This window comes from Rhinolophus hipposideros (assembly GCF_964194185.1).
Source record: "Rhinolophus hipposideros genome assembly, chromosome: 21".
NCBI classification, from domain to species: Eukaryota; Metazoa; Chordata; class Mammalia; order Chiroptera; family Rhinolophidae; genus Rhinolophus; species Rhinolophus hipposideros.
In genome coordinates, this window is record NC_138067.1 from 43,781,054 (window position 1) to 43,802,074 (window position 21,021).

At 53.5% G+C, this 21,021-nt stretch overlaps 3 protein-coding genes across 3 annotated transcripts; 1 reads left to right on the forward strand and 2 right to left on the reverse strand.

Annotated features, from left to right (window-relative positions):
* The first annotated feature begins 20 nt into the window (after positions 1 to 20).
* RUVBL2 (RuvB like AAA ATPase 2) lies at positions 21 to 15,396 on the forward strand. The gene is made up of 15 exons (XM_081032579.1): positions 21 to 347; positions 3,154 to 3,208; positions 5,463 to 5,518; positions 5,794 to 5,935; positions 7,628 to 7,757; positions 7,905 to 7,971; positions 10,656 to 10,762; positions 10,851 to 10,944; positions 11,455 to 11,578; positions 11,956 to 12,050; positions 12,150 to 12,268; positions 14,035 to 14,154; positions 14,553 to 14,682; positions 15,038 to 15,152; positions 15,285 to 15,396. Exons 1-15 carry the CDS (start codon positions 336 to 338, stop codon positions 15,308 to 15,310), a joined length of 1,392 nt encoding a protein of 463 aa, XP_080888705.1. The 5' UTR covers positions 21 to 335; the 3' UTR covers positions 15,311 to 15,396.
* A 54-nt stretch (positions 15,397 to 15,450) lies between these two features.
* LHB (luteinizing hormone subunit beta) lies at positions 15,451 to 17,399 on the reverse strand. Its single transcript, XM_081032581.1, has 2 exons — positions 16,078 to 17,399; positions 15,451 to 15,786 (listed from the first exon to the last, which is right to left on the reverse strand). Exons 1-2 carry the CDS (start codon positions 16,324 to 16,326, stop codon positions 15,544 to 15,546), a joined length of 492 nt encoding a protein of 163 aa, XP_080888707.1. The 5' UTR covers positions 16,327 to 17,399; the 3' UTR covers positions 15,451 to 15,543.
* SAXO3 (stabilizer of axonemal microtubules 3) lies at positions 17,399 to 20,101 on the reverse strand. Its single transcript, XM_081032580.1, has 5 exons — positions 19,930 to 20,101; positions 19,438 to 19,638; positions 19,177 to 19,338; positions 18,384 to 18,511; positions 17,399 to 17,853 (listed from the first exon to the last, which is right to left on the reverse strand). Exons 1-5 carry the CDS (start codon positions 20,083 to 20,085, stop codon positions 17,490 to 17,492), a joined length of 1,011 nt encoding a protein of 336 aa, XP_080888706.1. The 5' UTR covers positions 20,086 to 20,101; the 3' UTR covers positions 17,399 to 17,489.
* Between the last annotated feature and the right edge of the window lie 920 nt (positions 20,102 to 21,021).

Consider the following 21,021-nt stretch of genomic DNA (forward strand, 5'->3'; position numbering starts at 1 on the left):
AATCCGAAGCTTGTCCCAAAGTTGCGGGGGAGGGAAGTAGGTGGAATAAGGAGGAAAGAGAGCGTGGGGGACGTGTGCTTGCTCAAAGAAGAGTTCAGAATTTTGCAATCGGCCTCAGCAAGGAGGCTTGGGTAAACGGAGGAGGAGCCAAGAGACGTTGGCACTGACCCAGGAGTTTCCGCCTGTAAAGTGACGTCTGGCCCCAACAAGGAGACTTTGCATATTTATGAGGAACCACCGAGACCGTTGGAGGACCTGGCAGTCTAGAAGGGCCAGAACGCCTTGTTCCTGCTGCGTTTCCGTTTCCGTTAGGATATTGACTGTTGGCGAGCATCATGGCAACGGTGGTAAGAGTCGGCGTGCGGGGCACTGAGGAGGGAACCCGTTCTCCCTCGTTTGAGGAAAGAGGGGGCTGGGGGCTAGGACTCTTGGATCTGAGGGAGGAGGGAACTAGGGTTCCAACTCCTGGGTCTCAGGGGTGAGGGGGATGCACCTAGACTCCTGGATCTGAGGAAGAGGGGGCTCGGGGCCTGGACTCCTGGGTCTGAGGGAGGAGGGGCCGGGGCCTGGACTCCTGGGTCTGAGGGAGAAGAAAAGAAAGGGCTGGGATCCCGGAATCCTGGGTTCAATTGGATATTTACGGTCACGGGGGTCAGATATGGCCCCATCACGTCATAGCAACTCCAACTTGCAGTCCTCTGGATGCAATCAGTGTTCAGTCCTGCAGTTTTTTGCCCTAAAATCTGTTGAGGATTGTCGTGTCTTGGGCTCCAAGCCATGCAGAAGTCTTGGGTCACTGATGGTGCTAACGGCACGTGACTACAAAGGAGAAGCGCAGGAAGGACCTGTATGCTTGAGAACCGTGGAGTCACTTCGTGAGTCTTGAGCCAAAAGAGAGAGGGTTGAAAACTCAGAGGTTGTCAGGGGAGAAGGGAAAGGGCTGGGGGCCCTTCTTATTTCCAGCACCTCATATGGGGCAAGCCCAGTGTGGATGTTCAATAAACTCACTTGAATCTTAGAATGAATGAATGTGAACTCCATAAAGAGAGACCAGGTACACTGGGCATGATACCAAGTACTTGTTCAAGAAACATCTGAATAGAGAAGGGAAATGGCCTTGGCTGAGGGGTTGGATTAGGCTTCCAAATGCCTAGTTTCCTATGGTGACCCCAGTCAAGATGGGGGTGGGGGATTGGGGGTGAGAGCCACTGGTGCCTAGGGCATAAAATTTGAGTCTGTTGCGGTTCCCATGGCAAGTGGGTGACTAGATAAGCAGAAGAGGAAAGGGCAGTGGCCATACTCCTGAGACCCACTTCCCATGGGTGTGGATAAACTATTGGAGGTATAAGATGGTGGTGGGTGTTGAGTTTTAAAACAACCCCTGTTTCCATGGGCTTAGTGGGCAGCCGGGGGTCAGAGAGACTTATGGTGAAAGGAAAGGTCTTGTAGGAGGTGAATCTATTTGTGTTGGGATTGCTAAGGGTTGGGATTCCTGGATTCATGTCTATTTTTTGTCTCAAGTAGGGTCTCTTAGGCTGTGTAGGAGTATGGGGGTATGTTAGTCCTCTGATAGTTGTTTGGGGGCAATGACCAATGCTCCTGGGTTCCAACCTCCTATGAGGAGAGAGTAAGTGGGAGGGCCTACAAACAGCGAGGGAGGAGACTTGTGACTGTAACTCTTGGTTCCAGAGAGAGGAATGTTTCCTTGGGTTGGAGCGTTGGGGGCAGGTAGCCACGGAGCTGGATCAGCATGCTGGCTTCTTAGGCTTCCCTTTCCTTATTAGAAATTATGACATATTCCAGAGTGTCAGAAAATAATATAATAGACACTCAAGGACCCACCACACAGATTTTTTAAAACAGCTTTATTGACGTAATATACATCCCATACAGTTTACCTGTTTAAAATGTATAGGTTCAATGGCGTTTAGTGTATTATCACAGAGTTGTGCATTCTCTCAATTTTAGAACATTTTAATCACCCCAAAAAGAAACCTTATTCATCTTAGCTATCACCCTTTCATCCTCCCATACCTCCAGCCCTAGGCAACCACTAATCTGCTTTCTGTCTATGGATTTTCCTATTCTGGACATTTCATATGAATGGAATCATACAATATGTAGCCTTTGTGTCTGGCTTCTTTCAGGATGTTTTCAAAAAGTTCATCCATGTTGTAGCAGGGATCAGAACTTCGTTCCTTTTTATGGCTGAGTGATATTCCATTGTATGGCTCTGCCACATTTGTCTACCAGTCATCTGTTGATGTATATTTGGGTTGTTTCCACCTTTTGGTTATGAATAATGCTGTTATGAACACTCACTGGATCGCCAGTGGATTCTCTACTTGTGTAAGGTGCAGTTTACTCATCTCTCTCCCCCCCCATGAGAAGGGATGGTGGCTAGCTTGTCAGGAGAGCTGCGGACACAGGAGGTCTCAGTACTTGTTTTCTGAATGAGCTCAGCTCTTTAGTACATCAGTCATTCAAACCCCAAACATTGAGTCCGGAGGTGAATAAATAAGGTATGGGCTGTGCCCTTCGTGGGACACACATCCAATTGAAGTCAAGAACGTGGATCCCACAGTCTTCCTCATAAAAGTGAGGTTACACAGGGAGATTGGACTCCCAGGGGAGGCCCTTCCTCCTGTCTGGACATCTAGAGACCCTAGAACTAGCCTGGCAGAAACAGAGATCGGGGAGCAAAGCTTGATCTAATTTGGTAACGGAGTAAAAGCAGGGTGGACTAGGGACCTGCACATGCAAAGGCCTAGTGACAGAGAGCTGGGGTATTGCCAGACCATGCCTAGCTCGATGCCAGCTGTGTGTTGGTGTCTGTCCTTACGGGAGGCAGCGAGGACTTCTTCCTTCACCAAATGATTCCTGGGCCCCAAGTATGTGCTTGGCTTTAGGGAAGGAGCTGTGGATGACAGACACAGTTCTTGTCGTCCTGGGACTCAGAGTGGAGTGGGGCCAACCGACCAGTATTAGTTGGTGGTAGCATAGAAGGGTGGGAGTGACTGGTGTTGGGGCTGTCGGCCTCCTTGTGGGGAGCAGGAGTGGAAAGAACTTTCTTATGGGAGGTGGTGGGAGGCAGAGGAGTTGGTGCCAACTGGGAGCATAGGGCTCTTCTGACACATCTTCCTCTACCCTCAGACGGCCACAACCAAGGTCCCCGAGATCCGTGATGTGACGAGGATCGAGCGAATCGGTGAGTGAGGCAGGGTGTAGACCTTGCTGGGCCCATGCAGCCCTGAAGAGCCAGCTGCGCAGGACCCCGAGAGGGAGGAGCCTGCGCACCATCCCGTCTGCTGGGGGAGGCTCCTGAGTTCCAGAGCGTGGTTAGATGGGTACATGCGGGACCATGCCGGACCCCAATCCCAGGCTGCACTGCTGCAGGCTTGGCTTCCCTGTGGGCCGCCTGGGTGTACCGGCATCCTGCTTGGAAGCCATAAAAATGGAGATTTGCTGAGTGTTTCCTGAGTTGGCTGAGTGTCCCATACACCCAGCACACACTGGGGCATTGGCTCTGTGAGGTCAGGGACTGGGCCTGGCTCGTTCCTAGCTGTGTGTGTTCCCAGCACAGGACCTGGCAGAGCAGATGTCAACAGATAACCATTGAACGCAGGAGTTTGCCTCCCATTGACTCCTCACAGGAGCCCCACGAGGTGCATGTGGTGACTGTGATCCCATTTTTAGCTGCGGTAACAGACTCAAAGCAGTCAAGTCACCTGTCCCAGCTCACGTGAGTGAGCCATGGATATGGATCCAGGATCCAGGAATAGGAAATCAGGGTGTGGTATGGCCGTCAGGGTGCAGCCTTCACTGCTTTCCTTGCAGGGAGACTACATTCATTTGTTCAGATTCATTCATTCAGTGCCTCCAAGAGTGGCAGTACAGGCACAGCTTGTTTTATTGCGCTTCACAGATAGTGCATTTTTTACAGATTGAAGGTAAGACCTTCCACCACCAAAAAGATTATGACTCACTGAAGGCTCAGATGATGGTTAGCATTTTTTAGCAATAAAGTATTTTTAAATTAAGGTATGTACATTGTTTTGCTAGACAAAATGCTATTGCACATAACATACTACAGTTTAGTGTAAACATGACTTTTTTTTTTTAATATGGCTAACATGTCAACCCTCGCTAGTCAATGTATTGAATTTTTTTTTGGGGGGTGGGGGAAGGGGAACAGGACTTTTATTGGGGAACAGTGTGTACTTCCAGGACTTTTCTCCAACTCAAGTTGTTGTCCTTTCAGTCTTAGTTGTGGAGGGCACAGCTTAGCTCCAGGTCCAGTTGCCATTGCTAGTTGCAAGGGGCGCTGCCCACCATCCCTTGTGGGACTCAAGGAATTGAACTGGCAACCTTGTGGTTGAGAGCCCACTGGCACATGTGGGAATCGAACCGGCAGCCTTCGGAGTTAGGGGCACGGAGTTCTAACCGCCTGAGCGACCGGGCTGGCCCCAAACATGACTTTTCTATGCACTGGGAAACCAAAAATTTGTGTGGCTCGCTTTATTGCAGTGGTCTGGACCGAACCTGCAGTATCTCCGAAGTGTGCCTTACAGGGCTTGTGCCTATGAGTATGGGTTCTAGAAGCATATTTCTGGGTGCCACTTCTGAGGGGCTAGTTGCTCTCTGTGCCTCAGTTTCCTTGTCTGCAAAATAGAGGTAGAATAGTGCACCTGATACAACAGGGTACACTTAACATGTAGGTGCTGATGCCATTTCTGCACTGCTGGGAGCTGAGGACCCAGTAGACCCTCCTGGCCCCCAGTCCCTGCCCTCGGGGTACCCACAGTCTAGTGCAAAGGTTGATAAATCTTTTCTTAAAGGGCCAGATAGTAAACCTTTTCTCTGGAAAATATTCATTTCTGCTGTCACAATGGGAAGGCAGGCACAGACAGTGTAAGCGAATGGGCGTGGCTGTGTTTCAATAAAACTTTACTTACAAAAACAAGTGGCTGGCCCACAGGGCTGTAGTTTGCCCACCTTTGGTTTAGTGTAAAGCATTGAAACCCCAAGTCTTCACCTCTCACTGGCTGTGTGATCCTGGGCAAGGGACCTAACCTCTCTGAGCTCTCTTCCCGCATGAGGGCCTGGGATTTGTTATTGAACCCAGAAGCACTCCTGGGTGATAATAGCTGGGACTGTTGTTTCTCAGGGTTACATAGAATGAAATTAGAACCTGTGAGGCCACTTAGGCCATACACATAAAGTAACTGTGATCTTCCTGGTTAGTTGCTGACCTGATTATGTGGTTAACCAGGTATCAGTGATTTTGGTCTTGCTACTGGGTGTCCTAAGAGCTGCTCTTGTTTTCTGAGGATGTCCAGCCATCCTCCCAGTGAGGAGGGGATTTGGGCCCCCCATTTGGCCATGGAGGAAACCAGGGAGCTCATCTCAGGCCACACATTGCCACGCCTGGCCAGTAACCACATCTGGTTCTTTCTCCACAGGTGCTCACTCCCACATCCGGGGGCTGGGGCTCGATGATGCCTTGGAACCGCGGCAGGTAGGGCCGAGGGGTGGGGTGAGAAGCCTGCTCCATGGAGGCCTCGGGCGGAGTGTGGGGGCCCTTCCAGACCTTTGGTTACATATTTATAAAATTCAGCCACATGTAAGGTTTTATTGGTCTGAAAAAATTGGGTGGAAAAGGCTTCTTTGGCTTTTTCCCTGACATCCCAGCAAACAACATCTGCTCTCACCTTACTAGCCGGGAGGTGGTAGAAATGCAGTGGTAGCCCCGTAGGAAGTCACCTGGTGTGATCTCCCACTCCCACCCCACAGGCTTCCCAGGGCATGGTGGGGCAGCTGGCAGCCCGGCGGGCAGCCGGCGTCGTACTGGAGATGATTCGGGAAGGGAAGATTGCTGGGCGGGCCGTCCTCATCGCCGGCCAGCCAGGCACTGGGAAGACGGCCATCGCCATGGGTAAGAGACCTCTTGGGATAAGAGCTCTTCTGGTCTCCGCCAGATATTCCCTTCAATGTAGGTCAGGGTCAGGTTCAGTCACATCTAACAGACAACCCAAAATGGCAGTGTCTTAAGCACTCAGGGTTCTTTCTCATGTAGAAAAATCTGAATATAGCCATATAGGGCTGGGTTGCCTAAGCTCCAGCCTTCCCACCCATACTCCGTGTAGCCGGAAGAAAAACAAGGACTTGCAAAGAGGTTCTACCTCCTAGAGGTATCTCCCTGTAAGACTTGTCTTGGGAGTTGCACACACTTTTACTAATATTTTATTGACTAGAACTCAATCATATGGCCACACTCTGCTGCAAGGGAGAGTAAGACATTTAAACGTTTTTATAGTTTAATTTGGACCACTGCTACCTTAATAAAATGGGGATTCTAGAACTAAGGAAGAAGAAGATGGGCATTGAGTAGACAAGCAGCAGTCTCTTTTGCAATCCACTAGCGATTAAGATCCTCCTTGTTGAACTCTTATGCACCCTTCCAAACCCTACTCAGGCATCTCTTCCTTGTTGAAGCTTTCCTCGACCCTCCTCTCTTTCCACTCACTCCCACCTTTAAGCTCAGACTGAGGGCCAGGCAGGGAGCATCACAGTAACAACCAGATTTTCAACTAAGATAAAGCACTACTCATTCAGCTGTCTTGGAGCACCGGGCCTGGACCAGATTCTGGGGACATATAGATGAGTAAGATCAAAGGTCTGACTTTAAGGAGCGTCCTGTCGCGGGAGGTGGTTATAGAAACAGTCCCTTCTAGGGTGATGTGTACGTCTGACCGTACTGGAGTAAGGGGAGGTGGTGGCAATTGTCAGGAGAGACTTCCCAGGTATATTAGTACCTGAGCTAAGACTTACAGGCTGTCTGGAAGTCTCCCAGACAGACAGCAGGGAGCAGGATACCCAAGCATAGAGCATGGCGTACGTCGGCAAAGGGGGCCCAGGAAGAGTCCCCCCCTCACACTGGTCAGTGGGGTTCAGTGACTTCCTGTCTGTGAGACTTGGCAGAGCTGGGCAGAGCTCTTGGGACGGGGTGCTAGGAGGGGAGCTCAGTGCTTGGAGTCCTTGCAGGAACAGCCTTGCTGTCCGCCAGCCAGCCCCAGGTCTCAGGCCATAGAGAAGGCCCGTTCCTGTGCTGGTTCCAGGCCATGGGATAAGGTCACGGTTGAACACACTGTTATTTCTGCCTGCCCTCATCATTGCTCCCATGCAGAATGCTGTCCTATGCCGGCACCTGCTCTGTTATTGTCCCCATCACACAGAGGGAGAAACAATGTGAGGAGCCGATGAGACTTCTCAAGATCACGGTGCCAAGTGGTGGAGCTGGGATTTGAACTGACGCAGTCTGGCTCCAGAGCCATCACTCTTTAACTCCTCTTTCAGCCCCTTGGCCTCCACGCCTGCTGGGTACCCCAAGCTCTGAGGCTAAACAGCTCTGAGAGGTTGGGGGACAGGCTTGGCAAGATTGCAGGGTCATAAAGTTTACCTTCTGGACGGTGGGTTTCTAATGCAGGCCTCCTGATGAGGCCCTCTCTCCCTGGCTTGCTTCACGTCACCCTGTCTGCCCTATAGCGTGAAAAGCTGGTTTGCCCAGATGGTGTTGGGGACCTGGTGCCATGGCCGCCCCCACCTACCCAGACCACCTTCTCCCCAGGCATGGCTCAGGCCCTAGGCCCAGACACCCCGTTCACAGCCATCGCTGGCAGTGAGATCTTCTCCCTGGAGATGAGCAAGACAGAGGCACTGACACAGGCCTTCCGGAGGTCCATCGGTGTTCGCATCAAGTAAGCACAGGAGATGGAGCAGCTCCCAGCAGCCTTGGGACAACCCCTGCCCTGGCCAGCTTGTTCTGTGCCCAAGGGTTCATGGGAGCTAGTGATTCCCGAGGGGGCAGGTGTCAGGCGCCCTCCTGAGATCTTCTCTCTGGCTAGGGAGGAGACTGAGATCATCGAAGGGGAGGTTGTGGAGATCCAAATTGACCGGCCAGCAACAGGGACGGTGAGTACGCCTGAGTCTAGGCTACCTCCAGGGCTGGAGAGTCAGGGCGTCAGGTCTGCGCTGAGGTCAAAATCCCCTGGACGATTCGAGCCGCGCATTGGAGCATCTGCACGCTTACAGTAGGAGTCGTTTGAATTGACAACAGTTTATCCATTTGTAAGGGACACTGTGAGCAGTTGAAATCAAATAGTGGAATAAGAGAAGGTCTGGAAGTTTCTCACAGTGGATTCCTAACAGGCTTAAACACCTAACAGTACTAGCTTAGTACTGAAAGGCATTTCCCGTTCAGCTTATGTGATGGATGTGATTCTCTCCTTTTTTAAAAGCTAAGTCTTTTTTTAAAAAAAACCTTTTTGTGGTAAAATAAAACAGATACAAAGAAACATGTGAAAGAAGTGTGTAGTGTAAAAAATTATTATAAAGCAAATACCCTCATTACCACCACCAAGATCAAAAAGCAGAACTTTTGCCAGCCCCCCAGCTCCAAGTCCCTTCCTCGTCCCTCTTTCACCATCCACTGCCACCCCCAGTCTTCCCACAGAAATGGCCACCCTTACCCATTATCGCGTCTTTGTGTTTTGTCAGTTTTGTCACCCAGTTCTGCATTCTTAGACACTATAGTTCGTACCACCTATTTTTTAAAATTTCATGTCTCTTAAGTCTTTTTTTTCATCGTCTTGTCTCCCCATTCATCTCTCTCTTTACCTTACAGTTTATCTGTCGGTCTCTCTTTATTTTTAATTCAGGTACAGTCACTTAACATAAAATTAACCATCAACAATTTTAAGATCACTCTCCCTTCCCCTGCTGCCCCCAGCCCCTGGCAACCACACATCTATTTTCTGTCTCTATGGATTTGCCTATTCTGGACATTTCATATAATGGGATCCTACAATGTGTATCTAGCTTCCTTTTGTATCTATCTAGATACCTTTTGTATCTATCTAGATACCTTTTGTATCTATCTAGATACCTTTTGTATCTAGCTTCCTCCACCTGGCATGGTATATTTGAGGTTCATCCATGTTTGTAGTTCTCTCTTAAATATTAAGTTACAGCTGCTTCCGTAGTAAAATGCCCAATAAAAGAAAACTTAAACATGCTTCAAGCTTATTGACATAACCCAGAGTCACTGCTGTTTCTATGTCTTGTTATATAGACACCCACCTGTTTTACGTTTGCTCCTCATTTTCAGTGGAAATAGACTTTAAGTGCATAATTACGTCTCCTTGCACTTTTAACACCTGTAAACAGCCTCCTAAATCAGTCCAACCTATAAGCAATTAAATTTTGAATTTTAAAAATATAGTAGGAGGGCTGGCCCAGTGGCTCAGGAGGCTAGAGCTCCATGCTCCTAACCAGTTCGATTCCCACGTGGGCCAGTGGGCTCTCAACCACAAGGTTGCCAGTTCAATTCCTCAAGTCCCACAAGGGATGGTGGGCTTCGCCCCCTGCAACTAAGATTGAACACGGCACCTTGAGCTGAGCTGCCGCTGCGCTCCCTGATGGCTCAGTTGGTTGGAGCGCGTCCTCTCAACCACAAGGTTGCTGGTTGGACTCCCACAGAACGGGACACTCCACAACTAAGATTGAAAGGACAACTTGACTTGGAAAAAAAAAAATATATATATATATATATGTATATATATATATGGTCAGAGAATATTTAAGTATAGGGAAAGTATGTTATTCCCAAGCTAGTTCTTTAAATTAATTTTTTTCCCTTCCCCTCTTCCCTCCCAACTCCAAATCAAGCCGTTGAACTAGTTGTGGAGGATGCAGCTCAGTTCCCATGTTGGTGTCATGAGCCTTGCGCTATACCCAGCTGAGCCAGTCAGTCGCTGGCTGCTGGCCGGCAGCTCACGGCATCTCTCACCGGCTGTCGGCCTCTCAGGACAACTCACAGCACCGCTCAGGGCAGCCAAGCTCCAGGTGGAGCGCTTGCTCTCAATCTAGCTGCAGGGGGCGCAGCTCACTGGCTCATGTAGGAATGGAACTGGCGAGTCCGTTTTAGGAGCACAGCGCTCCAACCACCTGAGCCACCTAGCCGCCCCCTAAATGAAATTTTGATTACAGAAGAAATCCACGGATATAGCCTCCCTTTAAAAATAAAAAAAACAAAGCTACTTTTAACTCCCTTCCCAGTCCCAGCCCTTTTGTCTTGCCACCTGTCCCTACAAAAGGAGCAGGTCACTGTGGAAACAATTCAAGATGAGATAGTTGAATATGCTTGGAAGGACCTGGGAAGTGTTGACTGTGCTTATCTTGTGGCATTTTTGTTTTCTTAGCTGTGTTTAGCTTAGCTCTGTTATCTGGGTTTGTGATTGACAAAAAACACCTTTTATTTGGGTATGAAAAAGGAATGTTAGAGTGTGACCCCCTTGGCCACTCTGTGGGACCTCAGGCCTATGTTGTTTTTATGGACTATCTTTTAGGTTTTTATTTGTTTATTGGGTTTTTCATAATAGCTTTATTGAAGTGCAGTTGACATACAATAAGCCACCCACGTTGAAAGTTTGTAGGATGTTAAATTTTGTCATACTCGTACACGCCTATGAAGCCATCATAGCAGTGAATAGTCCCATCACCCCCAAAGCTTTCCTGTGTCATGCTCCATTTGAAGCTGAATTGGGGAGACACTGGGACCCTCTCTGAGCCCTTGCCTGGTATGTCACCCCCCTCAGGGCTCCAAGGTGGGCAAGCTGACCCTCAAGACCACGGAGATGGAGACCATATATGACCTGGGCACCAAGATGATTGAGTCCCTGACCAAGGACAAGGTCCAGGCTGGGTGAGCAGTGTGGAGGCCACATAGGGCACCCAGGGTGGGGAGCTCGGGCACCTTCCTTTCCTTACTCCCTTGCTTCTTCCCCCTCCAGGGACGTGATCACCATCGACAAGGCCACAGGCAAGATCTCCAAGCTGGGCCGCTCCTTCACACGCGCTCGTGACTATGATGCCATGGGCTCCCAGGTGGGCCTGGGCTCTGGGGCCCCCTCCCCCCTCTTCTGGCACCAGGATATTTCCCTCTTCTCCATCACCCCCAGGGCTTACAGGGTCTGGATCCTCCTGTCACCTAACCCATGCCCCTGGTAGTTCTGCTTCTTTCTGTGTCCTGTATCCTCTAGGACAGTGGGGGCCCTTCAACTTGGCCCTGTGCTCCTGCTTTCCGAGATCCCTCAGGAACCCCCATATCCTTCAGTGCTCTTTTTTTTTTGAAACATTTTTTTTATTAGTTTCAGGTGCACAAAACAATGTAATAGTTAGACATCTATCATTTATATCCCCTTCAGTGCTCTTGAATGTCTAGTCTTGACTACCTCCTGGGACTAGGGATTCTGGGTAACCCCCATCTGGATTCCCAGTTCCTTTCCAGGGAGCCCCAATCTCGCCCAGACAGAGTCCCTATGGGCCCCCCTTCATGCTCTTCTCTGCCTTTGTCTCCGTCACCCCCAAACTCCCCACCCCACCCTCACCCCACAGACCAAGTTCGTACAGTGCCCAGACGGGGAGCTCCAGAAACGCAAGGAGGTGGTGCACACGGTGTCCCTGCATGAGATCGACGTCATCAACTCCCGCACGCAGGGCTTCCTGGCCCTCTTCTCTGGTGAGGCCCAACCAGCCCACACCTGTCCTCCCACATGGCCCATGCCTGACGATGGCTCTGCCCTCTCCCTCAATCCCTGTTGGCCGTCTTCTGTTTTTCTCCATCTGCGGGTGGTTCAACCCTCCCCCTCTGTGCGGCTGAGTCCCTCCCTCAGGTGGTCTGATCGGGACCTGACCCCGTCCTTTCTCACTCTTGGGCTCTCTCTCTGTGGGGATGTTTCAGATGCCCTGGCCCTCCTGTCACTCTGCCATTCCAGTCTTGGTCCCCTTCCCTCTGTTGCTGGCGTCCTATGTTCCTCCGTCTCTATCCACCCTCTGGCCCCGGATCCTTGTCTCCTCTCTGACCGCCCTCCCCACTGCCACTCGTGCCTCCCACAGGTGACACAGGAGAGATCAAGTCGGAAGTCCGAGAGCAGATCAATGCCAAGGTGGCCGAGTGGCGCGAGGAGGGCAAGGCGGAGATTATCCCTGGGGTGAGTACTGGACATGGCCGGGCAGGAAGCTTGGGCTGAGGGGCCGGGAGAAGAGGTGGCATGGCTGGTGGGTTGGACACATGCCCCGATGGCTCCCAGGTGCTGTTTATCGACGAGGTCCACATGCTGGACATCGAGAGCTTCTCCTTCCTCAATCGGGCCTTGGAAAGTGACATGGCACCTGTCCTCATCATGGCCACCAACCGCGGCATCACCCGGTGAGCCAGCTGCTGTCCCCCTCGAAGGCCTCTGGGGAAAATGGGGTGCTCTGGACAGCAGGTATAACCATAGGGTAAACAGGGCATGTTCATTGAACACCTTTTTAGGAAGAGGTGGGCTTAGCTGCTGTATCAAGCTACACATAAGTACTGTGGCCCAAGAGAGGGTGTACCTTTCCCTTAAACAAGGTAGGTGGATGGTCAGGGTGAGTAGGCAGCTTTGTTCCACATGGAAGCCCAGGGACTATGTTCTTTCTGTCTTCCTGTTCCTGTATCCCTTTAAGGCTACCATTCCCAAACTGTGCTGAGGCACCAGAGTGCTGCATAAAACACAAGAATTTTGTGGGATAATTTTAAGTTTTTGAGGGAAGCACAGTGATGTGTTGGACATTGTACAAACCAATTAAGTGACTCAGACCTAATTACTTAATAAATGGAACATAACTTAAGTTTCTTTTGGTCTAAGGATACTGTGGAAAAATTCCTGAGACATGGAGTTCACCTGGCTCCAATAAATCTTGGGTACCCCATGCCTTGCTGTCCCCACCTCATCTACATTTCAGCCCAGAGGAAGGGAGAAGGAAGTGGGGAGCAAACAGCCCCCCTAGTAGGTCTCCTGGGTACTGGAGGCTGCACCCAGCATTTCCACCAAGACCCTCTGTCCTGCACCACTCAGGTGCATGGATGGCAGTGGCTGTGCCTGGCAGTGTGGGAGGTCGGGGATGTCATGTCCCATGCTACAACCATGTGCCAGCTGAAACTGGCCGGTGGAACTAGTTATCACTTCAGGGAAGAAAGGGGCATGGCTGCTGGGGGGCAACGACAGGTTTTTCCTGGCTCTGCTCGGCACTTTCCCCAGATGAACTGCTCGGACCCTCAAAAGAAGCTCAGGAGGTAGATACTGTCTGAGCACCATTTTACAGGTGAGGACAGCAAAGCCCGCTGACCTGCCCGTGGTTCAGTATAGAATTTGATCTCCAAAGGTCTGAGGACTAGAGGAGACCAGCTGAGAGCGTTTGTAGCAGCTGCATGCAGCTCAGGACGTGGGAAGCTGCCACAGGGCGACTCCTGTGAAAGGCAGCAAATTTAGTCACTCCTTGTTATTTGCAGATTCTGCTTTTGTGAATCTACTTACTTGATAAAATGTATCTATAGCCCCCAAACTGTGTTACAGTGCTGTTGGCTGTGAGTTCAATGGGAATGAACCGAAGATATATATTAAATAAGGAGTCTGTAAACAGAAACACATAGAACCAGGTTATATACTGTTTGGTTGACAAAAATATTGGCAACCAAGGCTCACAAGGACCTAACCGTGTACTTCCCCTAGGAGTACTGATTTGCCAATTGACTGTTTGCCCCCACTGTGTAGAATGCAACTCCAACCAGTGATTACAATCGCCTGTGTTTCCTGGTGCCTACTATGTGCCAGGCCCTGTGCTGGGCCAGGTGCAGCAGGGAACAGGACACACACGATCCCTTCCCTTGTGGAGCCCTGTCAAGCAGGGGAGTAGGACCTTGATCTAGTAATCCCGGACATAGCTATCTAGCTAAAATCAGCCAGGCTCGACAGCAGGATTGACGCAGTGTGGGGATGGCTGCGCAGTCAGGCGTGACGCCAACTGAGCTGAAGGTTAAGTGGTATTTGGCCCAGTGAGTGGGGGCTGTGGTGGATGGGGGTGGCCGCGGTGTCCCAAGTAGAAGGAATGGAGATCCACATTCCAGGGGCATCACCCTGACAGCTTTCCCTTCCACCTACTCCCCAGGATCCGGGGCACCAGCTACCAGAGTCCCCACGGCATCCCCATCGACCTGCTGGACCGACTGCTCATTGTTTCCACCTCTCCCTACAGTGAGAAGGACACGAAGCAGATCCTCCGTATCCGGTGCGGACAGGGCCACCTGGCATTCCAGGGCAGGTCCAGGCAGCGGGCCTGAGAGGCAGGGCTTGTGTCCATCCTGTTTGACAAATGGAGACAGTGAGATGGGGGAGGTGTGACTGGCTCAAGGTCATTGGACCTGCAAGAGGTGGGGTCAGGCATCCAGGTAGCGGCTTCTGATCCAGGGTCGGGGCCCTTGTGGGGAAGGGAGGGAGGGGCCGGTAACTGACATGGGGGAGAGAAAGGAGGCCCAGCCTGTGCCTCAGTGACCCTTCTAGTGTTCTGTGGTTCTGAGGACCACATATGTTCCTGGAGGTCATGTAGTGCCCAGGGGTAAGGGCTGGGGACTTGCTGCAGTCAGAGGCCTGGCCCTGGCTGAGCCCCCTGCCCTCTCCTGCCCACAGATGTGAGGAAGAAGACGTGGAGATGAGTGAGGACGCCTACACGGTGCTGACCCGCATTGGGCTGGAGACCTCACTGCGCTATGCCATCCAGCTCATCACAGCCGCCAGCCTGGTGTGCCGGAAACGCAAGGTCAGCCAGCTAAGTGAGCCCACAGGGGTCAGGTTGAGTGAGTGACCCACTACTCTAAGGGCTTTGAGTGAGCTGTTGCATTTAGTCCTAGAACATACATTTTGAGAGGTAGGGCACTTTGGTTTATCTCTGTATCTCCTGGCCTAACACATAGCGGGTGCTCAGTAAATCTCTGTTGAATGCAAGTTGATACTGTTAAGTCTGTCTTACAGATAAACTGAGGAATGAGAGGTTGGGCCCACAGCCAGGAGGTGGTCGAGGCCAGATTTGAACCCAGCCAGTCTGGCCTCAGAGTCCCCACCTTGCCCCACCTCACCAGGAGGGGCCTCACTGAGGTCTCACAATCTCCCTTCAGGGCACAGAAGTGCAGGTTGACGACATCAAGCGGGTCTACTCTCTCTTTCTGGATGAGTCACGCTCCACGCAGTACATGAAGGAGTACCAGGATGCCTTCCTCTTCAATGAGCTCAGTGAGTGTCTATCCATGTCCCCACTCGCCCCAAGGGTCACCCACAGGAAGAGGTGAGAGGGAACCCAGCATGGAGAGCGCAGGCCTTGGCCTCTGGGCCACAGCGACCACTTGGCCTTCTTTCTCCCCACAGAAGGCGAAACCATGGATACTTCCTGAGCTGATGTCCCCCCCACCTTCGCCTCTCCTGTTTTCTACCAGAGTTCTGACACTGTGACTTTGTATAAAATGGTTCTGAAACTGGATCCATTGTGTGTGTGCGTGCACACCCTGAACCCAAAAAAAGGCAACCCTGGGGTGTGGTTTGAGAAGACTTTATTGGGAGGGGAGGATAGGAGCGTCTGCTGGCACCAGGAGTCGGGGTGGGCATGGGAGGTTGGGGTGAGAGCCCCTTACAGGAGGAGGAGGTCTGGGAGAGGGGGGCGGTCACAGGCCAAGGGTTGGACTTTGGGACCCCCACAGTCAGAGCTGCTGAGGCGGCAGGGCCCGCAGCGACAGCTGAGGGCCACAGGGAAGAAGACCATTGGGTCCACGCCAGGCGGGCAGCCGGGGAGGCGGATGGAGGCAAAGCTCAGCTCACGGTAGGTGCACACTGGCTGGGGCACAGGCGGCAGGGCTGTGGGCAGCACACGCACCTGGAGGCCAGAGAGTGGGTGGGAGCAGCATGCGCATCTGTCGGGTGTCAAGCCCTCCCCGGATCTCCCCGCTGACCTCCACAGATCCCAGGCTCAGGTCTCCAGGGGCCCCTCTGTGCTCCCCCTCCCACACGCCCAGCTCCGACTCCAGTTCCCCAGCCCCTGCCCATGGGGCCAAGCTACGCTTCCGCCCCTGCTACTGCCTCCTGTCTTCTGTACGCCTGGGCCTGAGTGATCCACGCTGGCACTGAGGACAGCAGGGCTGGTCCCTACCTGCCCTGGGCAGCTTACCATGCTGGGGCAGTAGCCAGCACAGATGCTGGTGGTGAAGGTGATGCAGACTGGGCAGGCCTCATTCTCAGCAGTCAGGGTGGCATTGATGGGCCGGCACAGGGGCCGCAGTGGTCCCCTGGATGTCCATACCCCACCCGTGCTCAGCAGCAGCCACAACAGCAGCCCCTGTGACAAGGCTACAGCCTCAGGGCCAGCCTGAGACCTCTGCCCCTGGCCCTTACCTTCCCATCTCCCACGTACACACATTCAGGGACCCAGGTCCCCTGCCTGACAACTTCCATTCAGGGCCAGCCCCTCCTCTTGGATCCCCCTTCCCAATATCCAAGATCCCCAGACACCCCAATACCTCAGATACCCACACTCAGGCCCTATCCCACCACTTCCCTGTTCCTGGCAAGAAGTCTGCTGGCTGTCTGTACTCTTCTAGAAAGAAGCCTCCTTTACCAGGTCACAGGACTCTCTTCATGCCATCTGTGTGGCTGGAGTTGCAAAGTGCCTAGGGGCGCTACAGTCTTACCTGGAGTGTCTCCATCCTTGGTGCCTCCCTACTGTGTTTACCTGGTCTTATATCTGCAGGTTGTGGGGGCGGCAAGGCCACTGGGGGTGGTGGCATGGCTGGGTAACCTGGACACTAATCTCCCCGGAGGCGAGAGGCGGACAAGGTCAGGGAGGTGCGAGAGTGGCTCAGCGGAGCACCCCTCCCCTATTCCCTGAGTGGCTCCCGCACCAAGAAGCAGGAGACACCCAAGGTGACAGCTGACCACAAACTCAATCCTCAGGTGCTACAGGTGTTTGGAGCACAGGAAATAGGGTATAGGAAGCCTTGTCCGTGCCCCCCTGGCTGTGTAGCCACCTCTCTGCCCATCTTGAAGGAAGGTAGGGGGGAGGCTGGAGCTCACCTCTCCGACAACCTTAGTAGAATGGTGATGGGCAGAAGCCTCAACCCTGCTCCACCTGCTATAGCCTGAAAGCCAGAGTCCAACCTCTTAGGAGGGACTTGGCTTCAACATTGGATTCTGTGCTCAGTCGGCTTCATCTGCACCCAGACGCGCCTCTCCTCCACAGTGATGCAGCGGGAACCCCATCTCCCCCACACACGCCCCCAGAAGCCAGAGCAGAACTCAGCAAAGAGCGTGGTATAGGCTATTTAACTGTCATTGACTAAGATAAGTTTCGCCTCTTCTGCTGCAGAGGGCGTGTTCTGCTGGCTGGCCCACAGCCCCAAAGTACATTTCCCCCCGCCCAGTCCCGCCCCCACAATCAAGTGGGCGTGCCTCAGGCTCTGTCCCGACCCACGTAACGGGCAGAGTTCCCGAGCTCAGCCCCGCCCACTGCGTCCAGTCGCGGTCTTCCAGGTTCGGCTCCGCCCCTGCGTTGGGGGCGTGTCTGGGCGGGGCTAGCCAGGCAGCTCAAACAAGCGCGGGCTTCAAGCTGCCGTAGCTGGAGCTCTCGGTGCGGTAGGCTTGCGGCACGCTGTAGATGCCGGGCACGGGTTTCCAGTGGGGGCCGCCCCAGGGCAGCTCCAGTGGGCAGAAACAGTCAAGCACGCGGAGCGGATGCAGCGGGGACCTGTAGGACTCCTGAACCAGAGTCAGCGCCCCGCGGTGCGGTACGGCTGGGGTGACAGGGCGGGCACGGGGAATGCGGACCCCCGGCGGCCGAGAGGAGAGCGGATAGGGTGGCCGCTGGGGGCCGTGGCCCCAGGCCTTGGGCGTCTCCTGGAAGCTCCAGTAGGTCAGAGAGTCCTTGCGGGGGTATCCAGACAACTCCTTCCTGTTGGCGGGAGGCAGGATGGGGAGGGCATAGCTGGATCCTCGGAGCGAGGCTGCTGTTCAGACCTCGGGTCCTGAGGAGGCTGCAGACCCGAACTCCTCCGTTCCGAGGCGAGGACACATTTGTAGGAGTCGGAAACCACTTAGGATGGGGTTGGGGACTCCTAGCCTGGATTCTTGGGTCCTCGAGGTATGTAAGGGCCCGGAATCTGGGGTTTTCGCATCCTTGGGAAAGTACCTGGGGACTCCAATGCCAAAGTAGGTCCTGCCCCAAACCCGCAGGGTCCTGCTCCCAGATCCAGAACTCCCTCTTTGGCCCACCGCAGGCTTCATGTTCCTAAGACTTGACACTGGGATACCTCGGCATTAAAAGAGGTAGGGGTTGGGGTCTGAACCTCTGGTTCTTGCGCGTGTGGAAGCTGAAGGCTGAGACTACTCAGAGGCGGGGGGCCGACACCAGTGGGCTCGGCGTTCCACCAGACTATGCGGGGGCTGTGCAGAGGGCGGGGCCGAGCGAGGACCCAGGCTCACTTCGTGTAGGCCCGGAAGTCGCGGGCCGAGGTAGTCAGATAGAGCTGATGGCGGCCCAGGATGCTCGGGTCGGATACTGTGAAAGGCCGGCTGGCCAGCCCGGGGTTCTTCGTCCAGGGGATTAGAGCCTGAGGAGGATCGGGCAGGAGGGATGACCAAAAAAGGAGTTTCATATCCCGTTCGAAGCCTTGGGTCCCAGACTGAGAATTCCTCTTCTTTCGGCCTCAACTGCCCCTCTGGACCAGGCCCCCACACCTGCCCCAGAATCAGAATCCTTCCTGTCCAATCTCATGCCAGCGCATGCTAGCTTCGCTCCCTAAATCAGAGCCCTTATTAGGGTTACTCCAAAACCTAAACACTTTCTGCCCGTCATCTAACACAAAGCCAAGCCCTCAGACTCAAACCAGGAATTCAGCCTCACCTTGGGCAACAATTACTTCTTGCTTCACCCTAGCCCAGAAAGCCTAGCCCCGCCTTCCGCTCGAACCCTGTCTCAGAATATTCAAGACACGCCCCCACGCACAATCCTCTGCCTGGCTCCGACTCAGGCTCAGAACTTCCTCCTTACCCACCCCAGCATTTGCTAGTTGGGGGCCGCAGCCTCAGAGCTGGGATTTCGGGTCTTCCCCTCCTCCTCCTGGCCCGGCTTCAACACGTCAAAGCCCCTCCCACAGTCTATATACACTCCTGATTCCGCCCCAGACTTTTAGCCACGCCCCTACACAAAACATTCCTTCTGGCTCCGCCCCAGGCTCGCCAAGCTGTCCCACCGCGCCAGCGCAGTCTTCGCTACCTGGGAAGGGCCCCCGCGGTGGTGGTCCGCAAGCTCCGGGGGCTGGGTCCCAACATAGAAGATGGCGCTCTGGTCCAGGCCGGGCCAACCGGTGTACTGTGCTCTCGTCTCACTGCACTGGTGTTTTGTGATCAGAGGGAGGCGCCAGCCATGGTGTCTGAGCTGCGAGAAGGCCACGCCGAAACCTACGTAAGGGCTCACAGGATTCCAGTACGGTCCCCAGTCCTGTCCCCCGCGGACCTCGGCATCCCAGAACCTTACCTTTTCCCCTAAGTCCTTGATCCCCATAGTCCGCGTTGGGTCCGCAGGCTCTGGGGCCCTGGGCTGAGCGTAGGGCCCGCCGTGAGTTTTGGGCACTTGAGCCGAGCCGGAGGTTGTCTCCCATCTGCTGATGACCTCGTCGAAAGCCCATATGTGCAAATCCTGTTTTGCAGCCGGGGGCAGGGGCTCCGCAAGCGTAGACTGGGCAGAAGACGAGGGACGTCAGATAAAAAAACCTTAGGCGTCCGGCCCTCTATCCCGATCTCTCCCAGTCTGTCCCCATCCCTTTCCTCCTTCCAGTTCCAGGCATCCAGGTTCCCTGGCCCCCTCTCTGTCAGACTCAGGACTCCCGGACCTTCCACCTTCAGTCAGGAGTCCAAGCCCCCAATCCCCTTTTCTTTCAGCAGATGTCTGGATTCCTAGGCCCCTTCTTCAGACACAGGAGTCTGGGATTACAGGTTCCATTTGGCGAGGAGCCTAGGGTCCTCTCACCTGCACAGTGGTCGGGGAAAAGGGCACGGATGGGATAATGTGGTGGGCGACACCACTGCTGGTGAGATGCCAGTTGGGCCAGGATCCAGGCACCTCGGTCCCAGATATGGGGGGCCAGGGAGGGCCATAGCGTAGAGCTAAGGTCCGACCCGCCATGGTCCCACCCCGCCCCTTAGCCAAGTAGGAGCAGGCTTGTTGTTGCTGTTGCCCTAGGTGACAGACCCCGCCCATGTTGAATCCAGCCAATGGAGGGCCTGCAGGCGTGTGGATGGATAGAATGAGAAAGACGCAGGCAGAGGGACCGACTTGGAGAGAGGGGGACAGAGACCCCAAGTGGGACACAGAAACCCAGAGAAGTGTGGGGGGAGACCCAGAGAGACAGGAGGGCAGAAATGGGAGAGAGGGAAAGGGGGAATATAAGTTCAATTTTAGAATTTTAGAGACATAGAGACCCCTGGGGTGGGGGATACAGAGACCCACAGTGGAGGCAACAGAGGGGGTGACAGAAACCTGCGGGGTCAGAGATCCAGGAAGGGTGGAACAGAGGCCCTGTGAGGGAAGAGGACAGAGACCCAGAGGGGGAGGAGGACAGAGACCACCCAGCACATCAGGGTATCCATGAGAAACACCCCCATTCCTATAGGGTCTCAGCCCTCTGGGCTGGCTGCCTCCTCTGCCAGGCCTGCCCACCTCAGGGGTAACGATTTCCAGACTTCTCTGGGCTCTCCCTCCCTCCTTGTGTGAGCTGAAGGAATCAGCATCAGAGTGGCCTTCGTCTGTCCTGCTGCCTTTGATTTGGTTGAAAACTTCCACCTGGATATGGGGGTGGGCAGAGGGAGAGACTCACAGAGAAATACACAGGGAGATACATAGATAAAAAGGTGTATGTGTGTGTAAAGAGCTTTGAGGAGTGACAAAGAAATACATACAAGAATGAGTGAGAGACGGTGACAGAAAGAGAGCTACTGACCCAAAGACAAGAAATGACAAGTTAGATGGAAAGACAGGGAAGCAGCAAAAAAGGGAGTGGGAACTGCAGATCTAGAACAGAGACATAGAAACAGAGGCAGCCAGACCCTGCCCTGCCCTGCC

Bases quoted from the DNA above. Each gene is read 5' to 3' on its own strand.
- SAXO3 (XM_081032580.1), bottom strand. From the start codon at position 20,085: ATGGCGGGTCGGACCTTAGCTCTACGCTATGGCCCTCCCTGGCCCCCC. The intron at 18,512-19,176 runs GTAGCGAAGACT...GATCCTCCTCAG, and splicing joins ACCGCGGGGGCCCTTCCCAG to GCTCTAATCCCCTGGACGAA. The intron at 17,854-18,383 runs GTGAGCCTGGGT...TCCCGCCAACAG, and splicing joins GACTTCCGGGCCTACACGAA to GAAGGAGTTGTCTGGATACC.
- RUVBL2 (XM_081032579.1), top strand. The intron at 5,519-5,793 runs GTAGGGCCGAGG...CCCACCCCACAG, and splicing joins ATGCCTTGGAACCGCGGCAG to GCTTCCCAGGGCATGGTGGG. The intron at 15,153-15,284 runs GTGAGTGTCTAT...TTCTCCCCACAG, and splicing joins CTTCCTCTTCAATGAGCTCA to AAGGCGAAACCATGGATACT.
- LHB (XM_081032581.1), bottom strand. From the start codon at position 16,326: ATGTGTGTACGTGGGAGATGGGAAGGTAAGGGCCAGGGGCAGAGGTCT. The intron at 15,787-16,077 runs GTAAGCTGCCCA...TCTGGCCTCCAG, and splicing joins CTGGCTACTGCCCCAGCATG to GTGCGTGTGCTGCCCACAGC.